The following is a 17,173-nucleotide window of genomic DNA, read 5'->3' as shown; positions in this document are numbered from 1 at the left end:
GTCTGCCACTGTTCTATGCCCCAACGGCTCTCAGAACAACAGAAAAGGTTGAGAAACACATGGGTGAAGATTATTGTAAGATTTTGCAGGTAAATAAGAGTGACAAAGACGATGATTTGAAGAAGGCTTACAGGAAACTTGCCATGAAATGGCATCCCGATAAGAATCCCAACAATAAAACAGAGAGAATACTTGTTAGTAATAAAACAGAGCCTTATAAAATTTCGAGGATTCTACAATGTAAACAAGAGCTATATGGTTTTCCCCTAGTAGAACCATCATGTATCCACAACTATAACTTTACAATTTTTTTTTTATTATCAAATAGTTACTCTAAGAGGGAATGATACAACGCTTGATTTTCCACCAATAAATTAGAGTAGGGATCCTGTAGGTAATGCCAGTCATGGTGCCCGCCCCTCGAGGGGGTTCTAAAACTATAATATATTTGGGGATACTGCTCTATTTTGTTTCCCCTGTACAAACTCAGCCGCTAGTGAAGGGTATTCAAAACTACGCAGCTTTTCTCAAGTGTCTCTCGGTATTTAATCACTATAATCGTCGGAAACAGGGGATTCTCTTCCACCGTTATTGCCTATCCTATTTGGTGAACAATCCGACTCCACGCTCGTATCATCATCTAACTCTTCCTCCCCAAAATCATTTCCCCCCTCTTCAGTGCCATTGTAGTCCTCAGATAACTCCACATCCTCCTCATCACTAGCCACCCCTAAATCACCATTCCATCTGTTGGAGGTGCCATTGTCAATACCATACTCCCAACTCCCTTGCTCATATCCAACTTCCTGAGCATCCTCGTCCGAGTCCATTGGTTCTACGTTGTTTACATTCTCTTCATCCTCTTCGTTCTCTCCATCTTCCATCACATTCTCATCATCTTCCATATCCACGAACCTATCCATTTTTTCATCCTCCCATTCCCCAATATAGTCTTTTGGAGATTCATCTATATTCTGAGTACTACTACTAGGCACCAGCCCCAACAATCCTTCATCTGGAATGCTATTCTCAGCCCTTCGCTTCCTTACAGTACGGGGACCTCGTACCCCCAAAACCTGCATTCCTTGCCCCAGTTCCCGCTGTTCTTCATTCATCTTCTCATTACTCTTCACATTTGGCCGAACACGGCTAGGTTTGGAACCATTAACTTTTTTCTGCCACCTTTTACGACGTCCATGATCTCGACTCCTTCGACCACCACGTTTGTAGCTGTTCCTTAAACTTTTTGGATCAGCCAAGTTTTCTTGCTTCATTAGACCATCATAGTCCAGTTCGTTTTCATTCTTAATCTGGACAAATCTACTGGGAAAGTTCTGCAGAGAGACAAGTCATCAGTTTCGAAGGATGATAATACACTTTCCGCAACAAGGCACACAAAAAGAACATGTATCAACTTATTTCATGATAGATACTATAACGTCTGCAATAAAGAAGCAATAAGAGAAGAGATGACTTACTACATGTTCTCCGATTTCCTTATACTGGTCAGGCTCTGGTTTCTCACACCCGATATAATAAATTGATACATCTATCTCACAAAGCCTTAAAGCAACAGCTGCGCTAGTCCGTGGAATCCATGGTAATGTCAGAACAGACCCAATATCTGCTGCGTCATGTATAACATTCCTAGAGATGGAACATGAGCTCAGGTGTTCGTCTGTTGTAGTGAAGTCTGATTTTAGGAAGTCTCGCTTAATTACACTTTCAAACAGGGTCAAAATCTGTAAAATTCAGCAAAATAAATGGTTAAAGCTTCATCCATTCGAAGAATAGTGAGAACAAAAAATCTAGAAACAATTAGCAGATTTGATATGAACAGATTCTGGATTCAAATACAGATACAAGATGAACAAATATTAGAACACAGCAGGGATGCATACGGCAATATACATATTAACTATGTAACTAGAAATTAAATATTAACTCCCAAGTTCACTGGCTAGGTATTACATGAGCATTCACATTCTTTTGCCAAACAGCACCAATAATAAGAAGGCATGTGTAGTAATGAAGAATCAATCAACTACCGATTTCAAGCATCTAAATGATATCAAAAGGAAAACTTGGCAACGACAAAACAAGTTCCTGCTAGTTCAAGCAAGTGTTAAAACAAATAACTGTTGAGAGAAGTAGGCGAGGAAGACGGTCAGTAACCCAGATATATGAGGACGAGGGTTTATGGATAAAACAGATACCCAACAGTTTAAAAGATCCAGGGTTGGAGGTTTATAACAACTTTATATAAGCTCAGCACTTGAAAACGTAGAAATACCTGTAGTAGCTCCTCAATAGTTGAAGATAATTTCATCCTGACACCCCAATCTTTCCTATGTTCTGTCCAAAATAATTGAAAAGCTTCTGAAGGAACATGTACCTGTGAAAAAGAAACTCCTAATGTAGAGGTCAAGGCAGCTTAAAGTGCAGGCATGAGCCTCCAAATCTAAAAATGAAATAGGAATTCTGTTGAAAATGGCCTTAATGGTTATTTCTTACCTCAATGAAAGCTAAGAGGGCCTTGAGCAATCTACTTTTGAGGGGAAGAGATGCATCTAATGCATGTGTATCCCAATGGTAAGACTTCCTTTCCCTCGTACAGTGACATTCGTGTTCCAGAAAATTAGTATCGTTCTCACTAGTGCCATAAGTTTGATGGCACGAAGAGCAGTGAGAATGTTGAGAATCAAACAAGCACAGACAAGAATCGCAAATGTCCAACAGCGGCGTGCACCTTTTTTCTCCAAACTCCATGGCACATAATGTTGATGTGCTAAAGCACTCTCTTAACATCCACCTCTGCAAGTCTTGATACCTTTTAAATGCAGCCTTCTTTTCATTTTCATTTCTCCCGAGCTCAATTCTAAATGAAGATGATGTTATCGTTGTATCCAAATTTAAACCGCAAACAGTGCTGCTAGGACTGTTAAAACTGGCATTGCAATCAGGACTAGAGCTTGATTCATCGTTTTCATTTTTAGGAGTAATTCGACTTTGAACCATCACATTGACACACTGAAGATTCCTCCTAACATTTTCCTTGAATGATGTCTCTATCATTTGCAACATTATGCGTAGGTGTGATTCTCTAACCCCACGTGTGTCCAAAGCCATTGAAAGAGCATCAAAGCCCTACAAATAAGAGAGACCAATTAATTGCAAAGGTAAAAAAATGCAAGTCGGAATCTAGACACAAAGGGTTGACCACCAAATTCAGCTGTTTGAGAGATGCAATAGGTTACATATAGTTATATGGATAAAAAGAATCTTATAAGAAAAAGTTCTAAAGCATATGCCTAACTACTACATAAAAATACAAAGAACCTTCTCTCAAAACCTGGTATACGGTACATCTACGGAAAAATTTCAGAGTACCCCGACAATCAAAACTAGATGGCAAGTTACTTTTTTTTTCTTTTTTTTTTGGCATTGATTAATCTGATCAAATGACAAAGAAAAGATAAAAGCACGTATGAAACAACTAATTGCTTTGAATACACAGTGGGTATGCAATGTATGTCCACCTCTAAATAAAAATGGGAAAAAGATGCTTTAAAAACAGGACCTCATATAAGATAAACTAAGCACCACAAAAAACAAAATGTCTACCTCTTCAGAATCAATAAGCATCCATTTTCCATCATACATTTCTACAAAGATTCTCCCAGAACCAGGATCATTGCTTGAAGAAGATGCAACAAATTGCCAGTATCGATTACGCCTACGATCTCGACCTAGAGGCAAGGACCTGTAAGTGTACATTTCTTCTGCTCTGTGGGCAATATAAGATTTTAACTGTGAACGTGACCTCTTTGAAGCATGTCCACATTGTTGAGCCAAAAAGTTATCTGGGACTGGGAAAAAATCTGGCACTAAAGTAGCCCTCTCATTAGGCACACTACCAAGGTTTTCTGCAGTGCAAAGGGTTGTTTCATTGTTCTGATTGTCAGCAACAGGAAAAGGGCTTTGGCCATCCTCCATAGCGGAACCATTGAGTTCAGTTTCCACCTTGCTCACAATGTGAATTGGAAAATCTGATTTAGTAATGATTTCTTCTTTCAGGCGAGATTTATCAATCTGAGCCTCAGCCAACATTTGCTTCTTAACAGCATTCGCGGCTTCCAAGCGATCCTATATAACCATTATTATTAAAATCAAAATTCTCCAATAAATATCATGAATAAATTCCATATACAACACTGGATGTGACACTACCTCAAGAACAAGGCGAATTGAGTTTCCTTCATTTGCGATGCTGGTTAAGGCAATAAGGGCATTCAACCGCTCCTCAACACTAAGATCATGATATTCACCTTCTGTAAGTCCTTGAATCCATGATTCACCTTCCTTGCTCTCATCAATCTCCATATTTTCTTGATCAAGATCAGTAACAGTAGTCCCATCAACAGCAGCATGTTGCTCTGTAGGTATATTTAAATATTTTGTGTCCTTGGAGCCACTTAGGGGAGACGATGGTATATTTTTGGCAATCTCATTTTGTGGATTTCCATCAATATCATGACATGAGTTTTCATTCTCAACTCTCAGGTTAGCATCTCCTTTGCTAACATCTTCATTCATCAAAGATGTCGTCGCTCCATCATCAACTTCAGGATCTTCATCAACATCATCACATTCAGATTCTTCGTCTCTTTCAACATCATCAGCATCTTCTCCAGCCAAAAACCCATTCTGGAATACCTGAATCTTCTTTCTGGCTACTGAAAGCAAGTCCTCGGCATCATCTGGATCCTTCCTATAGGGAGCTCGTACACGATATGTAGAAGGAGCTATTCTTTCAAAAAGCTTAGTATCCCTCGTCAAAGCAACAGAAATAGAAGCCTCTGGTGTTCTGCTTGTAGATAGATCTCTAAGTCCAGATCTCTATGCAATTGACTTATGCGTAAGTTTCTTATTAAAATTAGCAAGCTAAAAGCAGTATCAAAATTCTCAGTCAACAAAAATATTATGCTCACCTGTATCTTCTCTGCAAGTTCTAGTACTGTTAACCCCTCACTGCCTTCTAGTGAAAGGACATGGAAAGCAGCAAATTTGACAGTTCCAGGAGTGAGCCGATGCCTAGATCTTCGAGGAGCTAACAAACCCTTCTCTTGCATTATAGAAAATGCATTTTCAGCTGCTGAACCATTGCGAAGAGTAGAAACTACATCCTCACCACATTTAGCCTACAAATCAAGACAAATTCAATAAGAACATCGACAGTTTAAAAGTTACTAAAGGAAGGTCCAAATTATTCAATAGAGACTGATTCAATACATAAGAAAATCCATGCATGTACTAAAGGAAGGTCCAAATTATTCAATAGAGACTGATTCAATACATAAGAAAATTCATGCATGTACTAAAGGAAGGTCCAAATTATTAATAATGTGGGAGGAGGGATATTTATGAACAGGTGTGGCCTTGGAATCCAGAACTTGTAGCATACGCAACAGATCTATCAAGATTTTTTAGTGCTAACAGTATAATTGAAAATAAAAGCCCCTCCACTATTTACATTAGCATCCCCCTACATGCTTGCTGACATTGCCACTTAAGGGCAATGAATTTCTGGCAATGAATTACAAAAATTAGAGAGTTCTGTTACATAGAGAAATTGCTCATTGAAAAAGAATTAAAAAAATAGACCTCATCATTGCTACGCATTTCAGACCATGCCAAACTCCTCTTTAACTGAGGTCCGAATCCAGCTGATAATGCTAGTTGTCGAAATATTTCAGGCCATGTTAATGGGTTTAAATGTTTCTGCCAGTTGCAAATGTCAAACCCCCACGCATATGCCTGACACAAAAAATAAATGTCAGACGGTTCTGATCAAACACAAAAGGAACCATCGTAAATATGCAAATTATTTGTATTATTCAAAGTGATTACCCCTTCAACAATTTGTGGATGTCCACCTCCAGTGTTGGCAACACCAATCTGATTCATTCCCAATCCTGCAGAAGGTGTTCTTGCAACATCTTCAATATCTTTTACAATCAGTCTCAGAAGACAAATGTGAATCTCACCCAGTAATCTTGAATCCTAGGATTGAATTTAAGAAGCGGTTCAAAAAGAAGCAAACTTCAATTATTTTGTTGGGTAGAAAATGTCCTAATGAGAACTTACATAGTCATGAAGAGCTTGAACAAACTCATCAAGAGTAAAGGGCCATAGCTCTAGAACATCAGAAAATGTAATAAAAAATCTCCAGACCTGGAAAAAAAAATGCAATATATTTAGGTGTCCAATTTTCCTTTCAAAAAGATGTTACAGCATCCAGACTGGAAAAGTTTTTCCAATTGCCACTTTCCAGAACAAATGCTAATAAGATAAAGTAAAATGGATGCAAAATGAACTACAAGTTGTATGAAGCACAGAACCAAAAAAAAAAAAAACTTAAAGTGGTATCAGGGAATTGACAACATCTTGGAAATAACTGATATGTCAATGCACAATGTGTAATCAAATTACATCCTTGATCCAGGACAAATTAATTAGGAATTAAATGAAGATATAAAACTCCAAAACTTTCTAAAGAACAAATTGTGGCAACTTTACAATTATGTATTTTAAGAGAATATGGTAAGAGCATTTAACAGTGATCATGTTACTCTTAAATTTAAGGGATGCATACAAGTGAATGACTCAGAAAATTCATATTCTAAAAAAATTGGAAGTGCATTTACAAAAGCAAAGATGTAGAAGTAACCTTCAACAGCTCAAAAATAAAAGTCATCATGAGGCAACAGAACTACCATAACTCTTAAAATGCTCGTTGAACTATACAAAGAAGGAGGCTTTGAGATCTACCATGAGAAGGTTACCAATGTTCTCCTCTGAATTGATCCAAGGCTGAATGCTGAAAGGTTTTTTCAATTGCACAGACTTGGGTGGAAATGCACCTAGATAATCTGAAAATAATATGTGCTGACTGTAAGATTCAGAAAACTACAAAATAGTAATATCAATAATGATAATGATGACAATAACAACACTAATAAGATAACCAAAGCAAACAAGAACAGGAGTCCTAAAAGCATCTTATCATCAGAATAAAAACTGTTTGGTACAAGGGTAACAGGAGTAACCTGATTTGTCATTTTGATGAACTAATAGGTAGCCTAGTTTAAAAAATAAAAATAAATTGGGATTTGAATATATACTTTACTCATTTGGACATACAAAGAAATAGAGGGAATGGAATTGACATGAAGGATCTGTTCTTATTTTTTTACTTAATGAGTACTAAGTACTTGAACTAGCAAACAAGCATCGGCATTGAGCTCACAGGACTGACTACCAAGTACCACCTAATCTTACAATACTTGAAGTTAGAAAGCTCAAAGGATAGTAATATCTAAAATAGGTTGCAACTCAAAAACAATGCAAACCTCGGAAAGATTCGAGATTCTGCAAAGTGTCATGATCAAGACTTAATATGGAGGATAATCCTTTGTTTGCAGCTGCAATTTCCATCAGTTCAAGCTGTTCATCCTCAATAAGTTCCATAGACTCACGAGCAATTCTACGTGCAGTAGCCTTCTCAATAGCAGCTTTGCGTCTCACTGCTTCCTTTTCCTTGCGAATAGCTTCTTTTTGCCTCCTCTTCTCAGCCTAAAGTTGAAGTAAATGATGGTGAGCAAGGATAACCTATTACCTATTATAGTAGTTTCCTTAAGAACCTAGAAGCTGAGAAGAACCCTTTTAACCTACCTTCAAATACTCCCTCTGCAGAAACTTTTCCCTCCGTTCAAGTTCACGTCTTTCCTCACGCTTCAACCTTTCTACTTCTCGCTGTTTTTCTCGCTGTAACCTCTCCTCTTCTTTCCTTCTTTCACGATCTTGCTTTTCCATTTCTTTCCTCATTCGCTCTTCACTCTGCCAGAAATAAAATTCATTGTTTTTCGAAGAGAAGTTTCTTTCAGTTTTCTTAGTAAAGCAGCATACATATTGTAAACATAGTTTCTTTTATTATAAAAGAAAACTAATAATTATTTAAAATAAATTAAACAACAAATTAAACCTTTTTCCTCAAATTGTCTTGTTTCTCAAGCTCTTTTCGCATTCTTATCTCATGGGCTTCAGCTTCTTTGTTCAGACGAGCTTCTTCACTCTACAGAAAGAAACAGTAAGAAATAAGATAATTCAAACTCTACAATCCCTCCACACACACCCCCCTCCCCCCCCAAAAAAAAGGAAGTATCCCAGCATCTTTTGAATGCTTGGGGAATACCTTGCGTTTTCTTTCCATCCTAATGATGACATCATTTGGGAAAACTTGCCCATCAGGTAACATATACGAATCTTCTTGTGCAACAATTGGATTCCTGATACTTGCAGGAACAAATGTGTTATCATCGGCAGGAGATGGAACTGCAACTCCTTGCTGCTCCTGTTGAGACAGAAGACGAACCCTTGAGACCTGACCATGATAATTATGGCTCCTATTCAACTGTTCACGACCAAGCAAAAATGATGGAGTCCTGGCTGCTGAAACCTCGACTAATGAATCTGGATAATGTGATTGGGCAACTGGTCCATAAGCATCAGCTCTAATTCTAGACTGGTCTGGCATAAATGAATATTCCGGGAATGCCCTTGCAGTTGCCTGCACAAGAATTCAGTCCATTTCAACATGATAAACCAGAAGTAGATACACAAGTAAAATCATTTCCAATTGTAACTATGTTAACTCAAGTTGTATAATATTCAATGATTATATTAACTCAATAAAACATCTGTATTTGATAATGATCAGGCTGGCATATAATCTTCATTAAGGAATTCTCTCTGCACCTTCTATAGTGATTTTTTGCACTAGTTGTTTGGAGGTGGTGTCTTACCTGCTGTTTACAAGGAAGAACCGACCCCACTGTTGGAAGAGCCTGATGGAGGACAACCTCTCTTGCTATCACATTGTGGATTGTTTAGCTTGATAATATTTAAGGGGTTGAGTTTTTCTTTTTCAGGGATGTGTTGCCTACAACACTACCCTTTGGATGTACGTTACCATGGAGTTTTGTAATAATCCCAGGTCAAATTAGAGCCCTTTCTTATCACTATTATCTTTGGTTTCCGTTGCCTGTATTTAAGCTCCTTTTGAGGTGGACTAATTGTATTTGCATGTGTAATTTTTTTCATTTTTCTTAACAAATATTATATATAAAGATATAGATAGTTAGAGATATAGATGTATGTACATATACATCCATGATAAAATTTTACTTAAAAGGGCTCACTACGGTAGCAATTAGGGGCAACATAGTAAAACTTCAAAATGTGTTATAAAGCACAAAGACATGCCGAAGCAACTCTCTAGAGCATCAATGCGAGGGGAAAGAAAAGTGAGGACCTTTGGTGAAGTGCCCAACAGAAAATTTTATAAATCAAAAAACTTAACATCATGAATAATCGAGACAGCGAGACTAGAAAAATTATAAGGAAAGGTTTAGATCAGGATGAATCAGTATGTCACCATTGGGTAGAAATGCTAAAGTACAGTGGAACACCATATTCAATTAACAAAATAGACTAACTTTATTTGATTTTGCATCCCGTTGATCATATTTGTCCCCATACAAATGTCCAGATCGCTTCTGCTGTTCAGCCACTGTTTAATCACAAGTAACACAATGTTCAGCACAATACTATTATCATCAAGAATACTGTTGTAATCTAGCATCAAGTCATAGTGTCATACTCAAGAAGATAACAACATACTAGGAGAAAACCTGATCATAGTAGAGTACGACTAATGCAAACAAAATAGGTTTCTGAGATATATTTGAATAAATAAAATAATCCAAGTAATTCTTTTCAAGCAGTTTTTATCCATTAAATAAACAATTTTATGGAAAAAAATTTATCTTCGAATAAATCAAAACCACAAATCAACTTTACAGCATCAGATGGTAGGCAGTATTTATGCGAGTAAAAAACAAAATACTAAGCTCAATAAGAGTGTCACTTGCATCACATTTGGACTAGAGAGAAGTGCTTTTAACTAGCTCAAAACACTTCTTAATTTTTTCTTATATTTTTTGAAAGGGACTAAGCAAACACCAAAAGCTTTCCTGTAGTGCCCCTCACACAAGAACAAAAAAGGGATGAAGCCACAACAAATGATTCCTATCTTAAAGAAAAAAAAGAGAGAAGAAAAACGACCTATCTAACATAGAGAGACCGTTTGGGATACTACTTTTTCCAAGAGTTCCACTACGCACCACCTAAGAAGTCCCCCACCAGCAAGTTAATAACCATATGAACAAGTCACAATTACCTCATACCACAAGAACCAGGTTCTAAAGGAAAACACTGAAACCATTAAGCCAAGAAAGCACTGTTCTTTTTTACTGGGTTCCCAACAACAGACCTCTTAAGCTCACCCCTTTCTATACATCACTCCAATTGACCATATTATAAGGCTCTCCATCCTCGAATACTCCTATCCAATTTATAGTTTTCTTCAGGTAGCGATACTTTTTCCCTCAGGATACTATTGACAAGGAATGAAACTAAATCAATTTCAAGCAATCACCTACCCAAAAATGCCATTGTGCCCAAGACATCTTTCCAGAAGGACCTTGTTAAGAAATTCCTATTCCACATAATCATAGGTCTTTCAAATATAAATTATGGAAGTAGCCCACTCTTGTTTATAAGATCAACAATCCTCAATAGCCTTCTCAATAGTGAAAACTTGATCAAGAATGTATCTCCAATCCACAGAGGCAACTCGCACCACACCAACCTCAATATCTTGGCCACCTCGATAGAAACAAGCTTATAAAGGCCAGTAACTAAACTAGTCAGCCTGGAATCCTTCCAATAAGATGTCTCAGACTTCTTTGCAGAGGGGAAATAAAGGTTTCATTCATAAATGAATCAACGAGGACCCTTTCATAAAATGCTTGGAGAACTTGAAGCAAATCCTCGATCAAGATCTCCTAATTACAACTCGAACTTCAAATTCTGGTGCTTCATCGTCATTGCTTATCAAGCTGATACTTGACTAACAAAAACATCGGAGGGGCTACGTTAATGGAAGATCAGCTAAACGTACTGCAATATCATAGCTAATACTTAAATGCATCCTAAGTAGGATTAAAAACAATTAAACCAATACTAAAAATCTAGACTGAAACAAGAAAATAAAACGTGTGCTTCTTCTCTTGGTCCTCATTGTGCACTCCGATCCATGATTGATGCAAATTGAAGTTCTGTAAGTAACTCCTCTTTATTCATATGAATGTTTTAACGTCCATCTACAAGCAGTCGGAAAAGAAGAATGGTTTAATAAGAATAAAATAATAATATCAGCAATACCTAGAGGTGCTCCGAAAGCATCAGGTGGTAATGAATCAAATTCAATCCCAATAATAGGTCCGTCCTCCCTCAATGGCTCGCCTAACTGCGACTCCACACAAGCAATGGCTCTAAGTTCCATAATGGACCTTGAAGGTTCGTAATACCTTCTCGTCATCGGCATATCTTCTCCACCACTTCCAGACGCCACATTACGCAGCCCAACATCACCGAATGGACTTGAACCCGAGCCCGACCCTGAAGCGTAATCACTACCCGGCTCGGCTACCACTCTCAATTCGTCAATGGGAGAATCAGGCAACGCCGGTACCACATTTCGTGGTTTCTTCGCCGGTTCCTTCTTGTCTTTCAACCTCCTGTGACAAAACCACATCTGCAATTGCCGATCGGTGAGCCCCAATTTCTCCGACAGCTCAGCCCTTGTCGACTCTGATGGATATGTCTCCACTGATCAAATCAACGAAACACAACAAAATCAAAACGCGAGAAAGCAAAATAATAATAATTATAAAAAAAAAAATAGAAAAAACAAGAGGAAAGGTTTGTGAACGAACAAGCAAAGGCCTTCTCGAGGGTTTCCAGCTGAAATGGAGTCTTCATCTGGCGCTTGGGCCTGCTAAGACCCTCACTTGAGTTACTAATTTTGTTAATATTATCATTATTCAGGTTGTGATTTCCGCCGTCGGAAGCAGCAGCTTCCATCGAATTAGAAGGTGAAGATCGGAGAAAAGAATAGAAGAAAACACAGAAGAACACCCAAACCCTAGAATCAAAACCCAAAAACCAAGAACACTCTTCCAATACAAAATTGAAAAGCCCACAGCAACGGAACTTCGAATTTGCGTTTCCCTCACTTAACCTAAATACCGTAATAGTCAAGGAACAGAAAAGCAGTATAGAAGAATTATCATCATCGAATAACAACAACAATAACAATACCAACAAAAGAATAATAAACGATTAGAAAAGAAGAAGAAGTTATAGGAAAAGGCGAATTCAGGATCAATTAACCAACACTCTTCTCTCACTCTAATCCAACCTTCCATAATTCTCCTTAATTTCTTTAATTCCTTATTTTAAAAAAAACGCTTTTTAATGAATCAAAGTCGAGCAACACTTTTCTTTTTTCTTTTTTAATTTACCACCACCACCATCTCCCTTCCCCCTCCCATGTGATTCTTCTCAATTTTCATGAACTTTTAGCTCCAGTTCTTCCCTGTTGTATATTTTTATTAAAATTCGTGTCTGAGTTTCTAATTTCTACGCCATTTCATTCTCTAATCCGTGAACTCCGGATTGCAAATATGGGCTCCAAGTTCATGAATTACGTCGCTGATTGGCCATTGGTGGGTTTATAATCCCAAAAACCTCATCAATCGACCAACTAAAATAATATTTTGAATCATTTTTGGGATGTTATTGGAAAGCAAAGGTTTTTGCATTGCGGCAATAAAAATGCCTTGAAATGAGAAAGCATTCATAATTACAAATTCAGTAAACGTCTGAGCTCAGAATCAATAACAATTGATCGGTCAAAGGGAAAATTAAATAACAGATACATGGCAATAGGATTTTTTTTTTTTTCTTTTCTTGGTGATGGAATTATTTAAAAATTTACAACACCAGATCCTCCCCTCATTTCCATGCTTCCCATCACCTCCAATGCTGCTTCTTCAAGCCACCTTTGTTCGCTGTGAAAACAATTAAGACTCCGTTTAGGGAGAAGGAAGAAAAAACAACTAAACGAGCACAACTCAACTTGTTAAGACATATACTCTCGATCATGAAGTTAGAGGTTCCAATGTGAAGATAGAAGATGAAGCATTCAACTAGTGATAATCACTCCAATTCGACTCTAAACTCTTTACCATCTTCTTTTATACATAATCAAATTAGAAAACACTGTTAGAATCAATGAAATAAGGCTAGAACTCACTCGTTTCTCTTCTTCCATCTTAGCCTTGATGAAAGAGTAAAGTGCAACTCCTGCAATTGCAATGCAGGTTCCAATACCAGTCTGTGTTGAAATTTTGTTACCTGCAAGCCACCCCATTTTATTACATCATCTCATGAAGAACTATGACATTTTCACCTCCTTGCAACAATTAAAACCAGAAAAAAAACCCACAAAAGAAATCATTACCAAAGACAATGATGGAGAATCCAATCACAAATACACGTTTCAGCACATTTCCAACTGCATGGGTAAGTGGTGCCACCCTCTCCAGTGTGTTGGTTGCTAACTGTCAGAGCCATCCAAACCAAAATTCTTTACTTCATACCATTAAACTACACCCTCTCTTAGATACAAATAATTAGTGGCGGTACACACGAGTCAATTCAAAGACATATTCTTGAATGCATATTATAGGGGTCTGTTGTTAACAAATATGACAGAAAATCAAATGGACCAAGTATTTTTAAGAAGAGAAAATTTAGGCAATGTACCTGATTGTAAAGGTGATAAAACATTCCCACCCAGAAGAGATCTGAGACGAATTTGGTTAGACCAACTTTAGCTATGGCATCATTGAAACCAAACTTCAGCAGTTGAGGCCCCTCCACCTGTGAATAATGAAATCTCTGAGATAAATAAAGATTCTTTTAACTTTTACGCTTTGTCGTCTCATAGCAAATTGAAACTTACAATTACAGCTGGTGGAATGCAGAAAAGGAGAGCGATGATAGAAATATAGGCATAGACGTTGGTGCTGTCCATGTCAGTCTATAAACAAAGAATAGATCAGTTCCAATTACAGATACCATAGTCTAAAAGAGTCAAAGGTAAGTTGAGTTGAACATAACCATGGCTTTCTTTGAATAAATACTTCTGTAGGTAAATGAGATATTAGAAATCATAGCACTAATGAAGCCAGTCCAGTTGAATGAAAGCTCAGTCAAAGATGCAATTGATACACCTGCATTGATCAATCCAAACAGAACATTATAAAAACAAAGCACCACATGCCACCAAATCCATATAAGTAATATATCAAAATGCATTAAAGAACTGGAAAAATGAGGTAAAAGAAGAAGAATTTACCAATGACAACGGGAGCCAATGAAAGCCACAAGGTAATGGGAATGGATTGCCCCAAAATGAATTGAGAAGCGGCGGCGTTAAAGAACGGTTCCAAAGCTGAAAATGAACAAGATTTTTAGGCAAACGATAAAATTCAACATGTTGTAAACTGAAGCATTAGTAAATTTGGTGGTTTACCTTTGATTGTGTGTGTGAATGAGACAGCAACAGCTGCGAATGAGACATTGCTAGTGACGTGGCCAAGTGCGTGACAGAAAGCTACAGGGATCAGCAGCTTCAGGAGTGTTGAGTCAATAGGCTGCACACCAAAACACATGTTGACCATCCCATGTGTTAAATTAAGAGAGAAAGCTACCCATATTCCAAGGTCCGATAAAATGAGATAGTTTTAGACCCTTTGTGTGAGATCCCACATCGATTAGAGAGGGAAACAAGTGTCGATGAGGATACTGGCCCCAAAGGAAGGTGGATTGTGAGATCTCAAGTTAGTTCGAGAGGAGAACAAAGCATTCTTTATAAGTGTGTGAAAATTTCTCCGTAACAAACGCGTTTGCGTTTAAAAACTTTGAAGAGAAGATCAAAAGGGAAAGCCTAACGATGATTTACCATATTTGCAATACTTTCATTAAAACACATATTCCTAAAACTTTAAAAAAACAATGCTATTCATGACATTTCTAGTAAAAATAAGTGGATCGACAATTGATTTCTTAAGGAGGGTACATGTTTTATATCAATTTAAGTTGATGTGGATAATTTATAAAATTACCCTTCCACATACATGAGTATTAAATTCTTTTTTCTACGTGAGTTATTCAATTTCAAAAGTTTTTGAAAAAGATCTAAATTTATAGTATTCATTATATATAAAATTTAATTCAATCTAATTGAATCTGAAACATTAAATTTTAATTTCTATATTATAAAAACCTCATTTGTTTATTAATGATAAATAGGTTGATAATCTAATAAATACAAAATGTAAAGTTGATATTTAATTTAATAAAAAAATTAAATACAACTTATTAGATATAAAATCAAGAGTTTAAAAATGGTAAGAAAGATTTGTGGAGCCATGACTCACCGCTCGCTTGGGGAGACCCACAACCCAGCTTATCAAGCAGTACACCACCCCAACCAACAAATGGATCACGGATACAAAACTGCCACGTAGACAAAAACTCGAAACATTAATAACGAAAAAAACAGAATAAATTAAAATACAATTGAAAAGGAGAAGAAAGTTTTTCACTTTCCGGTAAATAATATACGTACTAAGGATAGGGGAAGTAATTATAGATCTTCTTGTTGAGGATATTGAAAATCACGTTCAAAAAGTACCTACAATAACAACACAAAAAGGGCAGCACAGTAATTTCGCAAACACCCAGCTCAAAGCAACCACAATTATAACTACGATTTACAGCCGGCATCCACCGTGCAAAACACGTGACCTACACTATCCCTACCCCCGAAACCTACCACATGAAGAAGAAGAATCCGGTGACCAACGCCGGATACTTCTCGAAGAAACCAGCCGGGGAAACTTTCGCCTCCCTGCAACATTAAAGTAGAATGAGTTGAAAGCTGAATCTCGGATCCGATCTGGTCCAAAACGGAGGAAACGAACCTCACCCGGCAGAATCGCTACCTCCCGCGGGAGAAGAGGAGGCTGCGGCATAGGTTGGCCGAACCGTCTCCCGTTTGGCCGAGAGGTGATCGAGAAGCAGAGACGGCCGCAATTGGCGTCCCCAAATCAAGTTGGCTCCCTCGGCGATGGGCCTGGTGTGGACGAAGGCGACATGGTTGTTAGTGGTGGTGGTCTCTCTGTGCAACTTGCGGAGACTGGGAATGCCGCCAGCGAAGTAAGTGGCGCGTGAGAGCAACTGCGACGCCATAAGTAGAAGAGAGAAACAAAGACAGAGAGGAAGGGAAAGAGAGAGGCAAATGTGGTTTCGTCGGCTACGGCGAGGATATATTGTGGAGGGCTTATCGCGAACAAATTTCTGGCGGTAATTCCTTGTGATTGGGTGCGTGAAGAAGTAGAGTAGGGATTGTGCAACCGCTTGTTGGGACGGTTGGTATAGTGGGAGGGTGAGGTGGCGGAAGATGGGATCACGGAGGAGAGAGAGTATGGGATAGTATGTGGATTGGAGTGGGGTCCAGTTATCGGGAGAGAGGGCGAATGAGAGATGGGGAAGGAGCTGAGGTGTCGAATTCTAAAACCGTTGGTGTATGTTCAGATATCTCCTTATCGTTAACCAAAAAAAGAAGTCGGGTCCTTTTGGAGCTCCGATCCAGTATAGAAATCACGGATTCACTTCGGATCTCACTGCCTGACCCGAACCCGAACCCAACCCAACCAAACCCAATAATTTTATTTTATTTTATTATATTTTTAGTAACAAAATCCTTTACTGTGCATCAGTTTTTAGTTTAATTTAATTTTTCTTTTATAACGTTATTATATATAATTTTATAACCCCATGTATAAAAATCACGTGAAAATATTAAAAATAGAGAATTGGATGAATGATCCAATCCACAAACTTGATTAAGACTGAACCTCAATAGATCTATTTGAAAAATGATTCGATCAAGCAATGGTCCACTCTTTTACCATATTTTTCATTATATTTAACATGTGGCGAGAATTAGGGCGAGATTACAACATTTTATTATAACGATAGTTCTTAGACTACTCTATAGCATGATAGGTTCATAAATGTCTAAAATACTCCCACATGGCTCTCTAAGATCATCGATGATCAAATTAAAGCATCA

The 17,173-nt window shown here is 37.7% G+C and overlaps 2 protein-coding genes across 4 annotated transcripts; both read right to left on the bottom strand.

The window, feature by feature from the left end:
• Window positions 1-173: 173 nt before the first annotated feature.
• LOC111433910 (homeobox-DDT domain protein RLT1-like) lies at window positions 174-12,516 on the bottom strand. Of its 2 annotated transcripts, XM_023071180.1 has the most exons (19): window positions 11,901-12,516; window positions 11,347-11,793; window positions 9,558-9,631; window positions 8,519-8,629; window positions 8,255-8,413; window positions 8,045-8,134; window positions 7,735-7,899; window positions 7,413-7,635; window positions 6,832-6,932; window positions 6,148-6,234; window positions 5,911-6,063; window positions 5,665-5,817; window positions 4,992-5,201; window positions 4,231-4,899; window positions 3,625-4,146; window positions 2,515-3,147; window positions 2,294-2,395; window positions 1,479-1,742; window positions 174-1,334 (listed from the first exon to the last, which is right to left on the bottom strand). In XM_023071180.1, exons 1-19 carry the CDS (start codon window positions 12,046-12,048, stop codon window positions 546-548), a joined length of 5,100 nt encoding a protein of 1,699 aa, XP_022926948.1. In that variant the 5' UTR covers window positions 12,049-12,516; the 3' UTR covers window positions 174-545. The 2 variants fall into 2 exon arrangements, with proteins under 2 accessions (XP_022926948.1, XP_022926947.1); XM_023071179.1 differs by having other exon boundaries at window positions 8,255-8,629.
• Window positions 12,517-12,762: 246 nt separating this feature from the next.
• LOC111433911 (triose phosphate/phosphate translocator, chloroplastic) lies at window positions 12,763-16,391 on the bottom strand. 2 transcript variants are annotated; one of them, XM_023071181.1, is made up of 12 exons: window positions 16,025-16,391; window positions 15,872-15,946; window positions 15,665-15,730; window positions 15,474-15,552; window positions 14,567-14,687; window positions 14,390-14,485; window positions 14,152-14,264; window positions 13,994-14,071; window positions 13,795-13,911; window positions 13,490-13,589; window positions 13,283-13,383; window positions 12,763-13,037 (listed from the first exon to the last, which is right to left on the bottom strand). In XM_023071181.1, exons 1-12 carry the CDS (start codon window positions 16,285-16,287, stop codon window positions 13,020-13,022), a joined length of 1,227 nt encoding a protein of 408 aa, XP_022926949.1. In that variant the 5' UTR covers window positions 16,288-16,391; the 3' UTR covers window positions 12,763-13,019. The 2 variants fall into 2 exon arrangements, with proteins under 2 accessions (XP_022926949.1, XP_022926951.1); XM_023071183.1 differs by having other exon boundaries at window positions 16,020-16,153.
• Window positions 16,392-17,173: the final 782 nt, after the last annotated feature.

This window comes from Cucurbita moschata, unplaced genomic scaffold (genome assembly GCF_002738365.1).
Source record: "Cucurbita moschata cultivar Rifu unplaced genomic scaffold, Cmos_1.0 Cmo_Scf00043, whole genome shotgun sequence".
Taxonomy (NCBI): domain Eukaryota; kingdom Viridiplantae; phylum Streptophyta; class Magnoliopsida; order Cucurbitales; family Cucurbitaceae; genus Cucurbita; species Cucurbita moschata.
The sequence above is the reverse complement of the archived record's forward strand: the minus strand, read 5'-3'. Positions and strand labels throughout refer to the sequence as shown.

Bases quoted from the DNA above. Each gene is read 5' to 3' on its own strand.
- LOC111433911 (XM_023071181.1), bottom strand. From the start codon at position 16,287: ATGGCGTCGCAGTTGCTCTCACGCGCCACTTACTTCGCTGGCGGCATT. The intron at 15,553-15,664 runs GTACGTATATTA...TCTACGTGGCAG, and splicing joins AATTACTTCCCCTATCCTTA to TTTTGTATCCGTGATCCATT. The intron at 14,265-14,389 runs GTAAATTCTTCT...TGATCAATGCAG, and splicing joins ATTGGCTCCCGTTGTCATTG to GTGTATCAATTGCATCTTTG.
- LOC111433910 (XM_023071179.1), bottom strand. From the start codon at position 12,048: ATGGAAGCTGCTGCTTCCGACGGCGGAAATCACAACCTGAATAATGAT. The intron at 5,818-5,910 runs GTAATCACTTTG...TTTTTGTGTCAG, and splicing joins ATCCACAAATTGTTGAAGGG to GCATATGCGTGGGGGTTTGA. The intron at 3,148-3,624 runs GTAGACATTTTG...TCTTATTTGTAG, and splicing joins TGCTTATTGATTCTGAAGAG to GGCTTTGATGCTCTTTCAAT.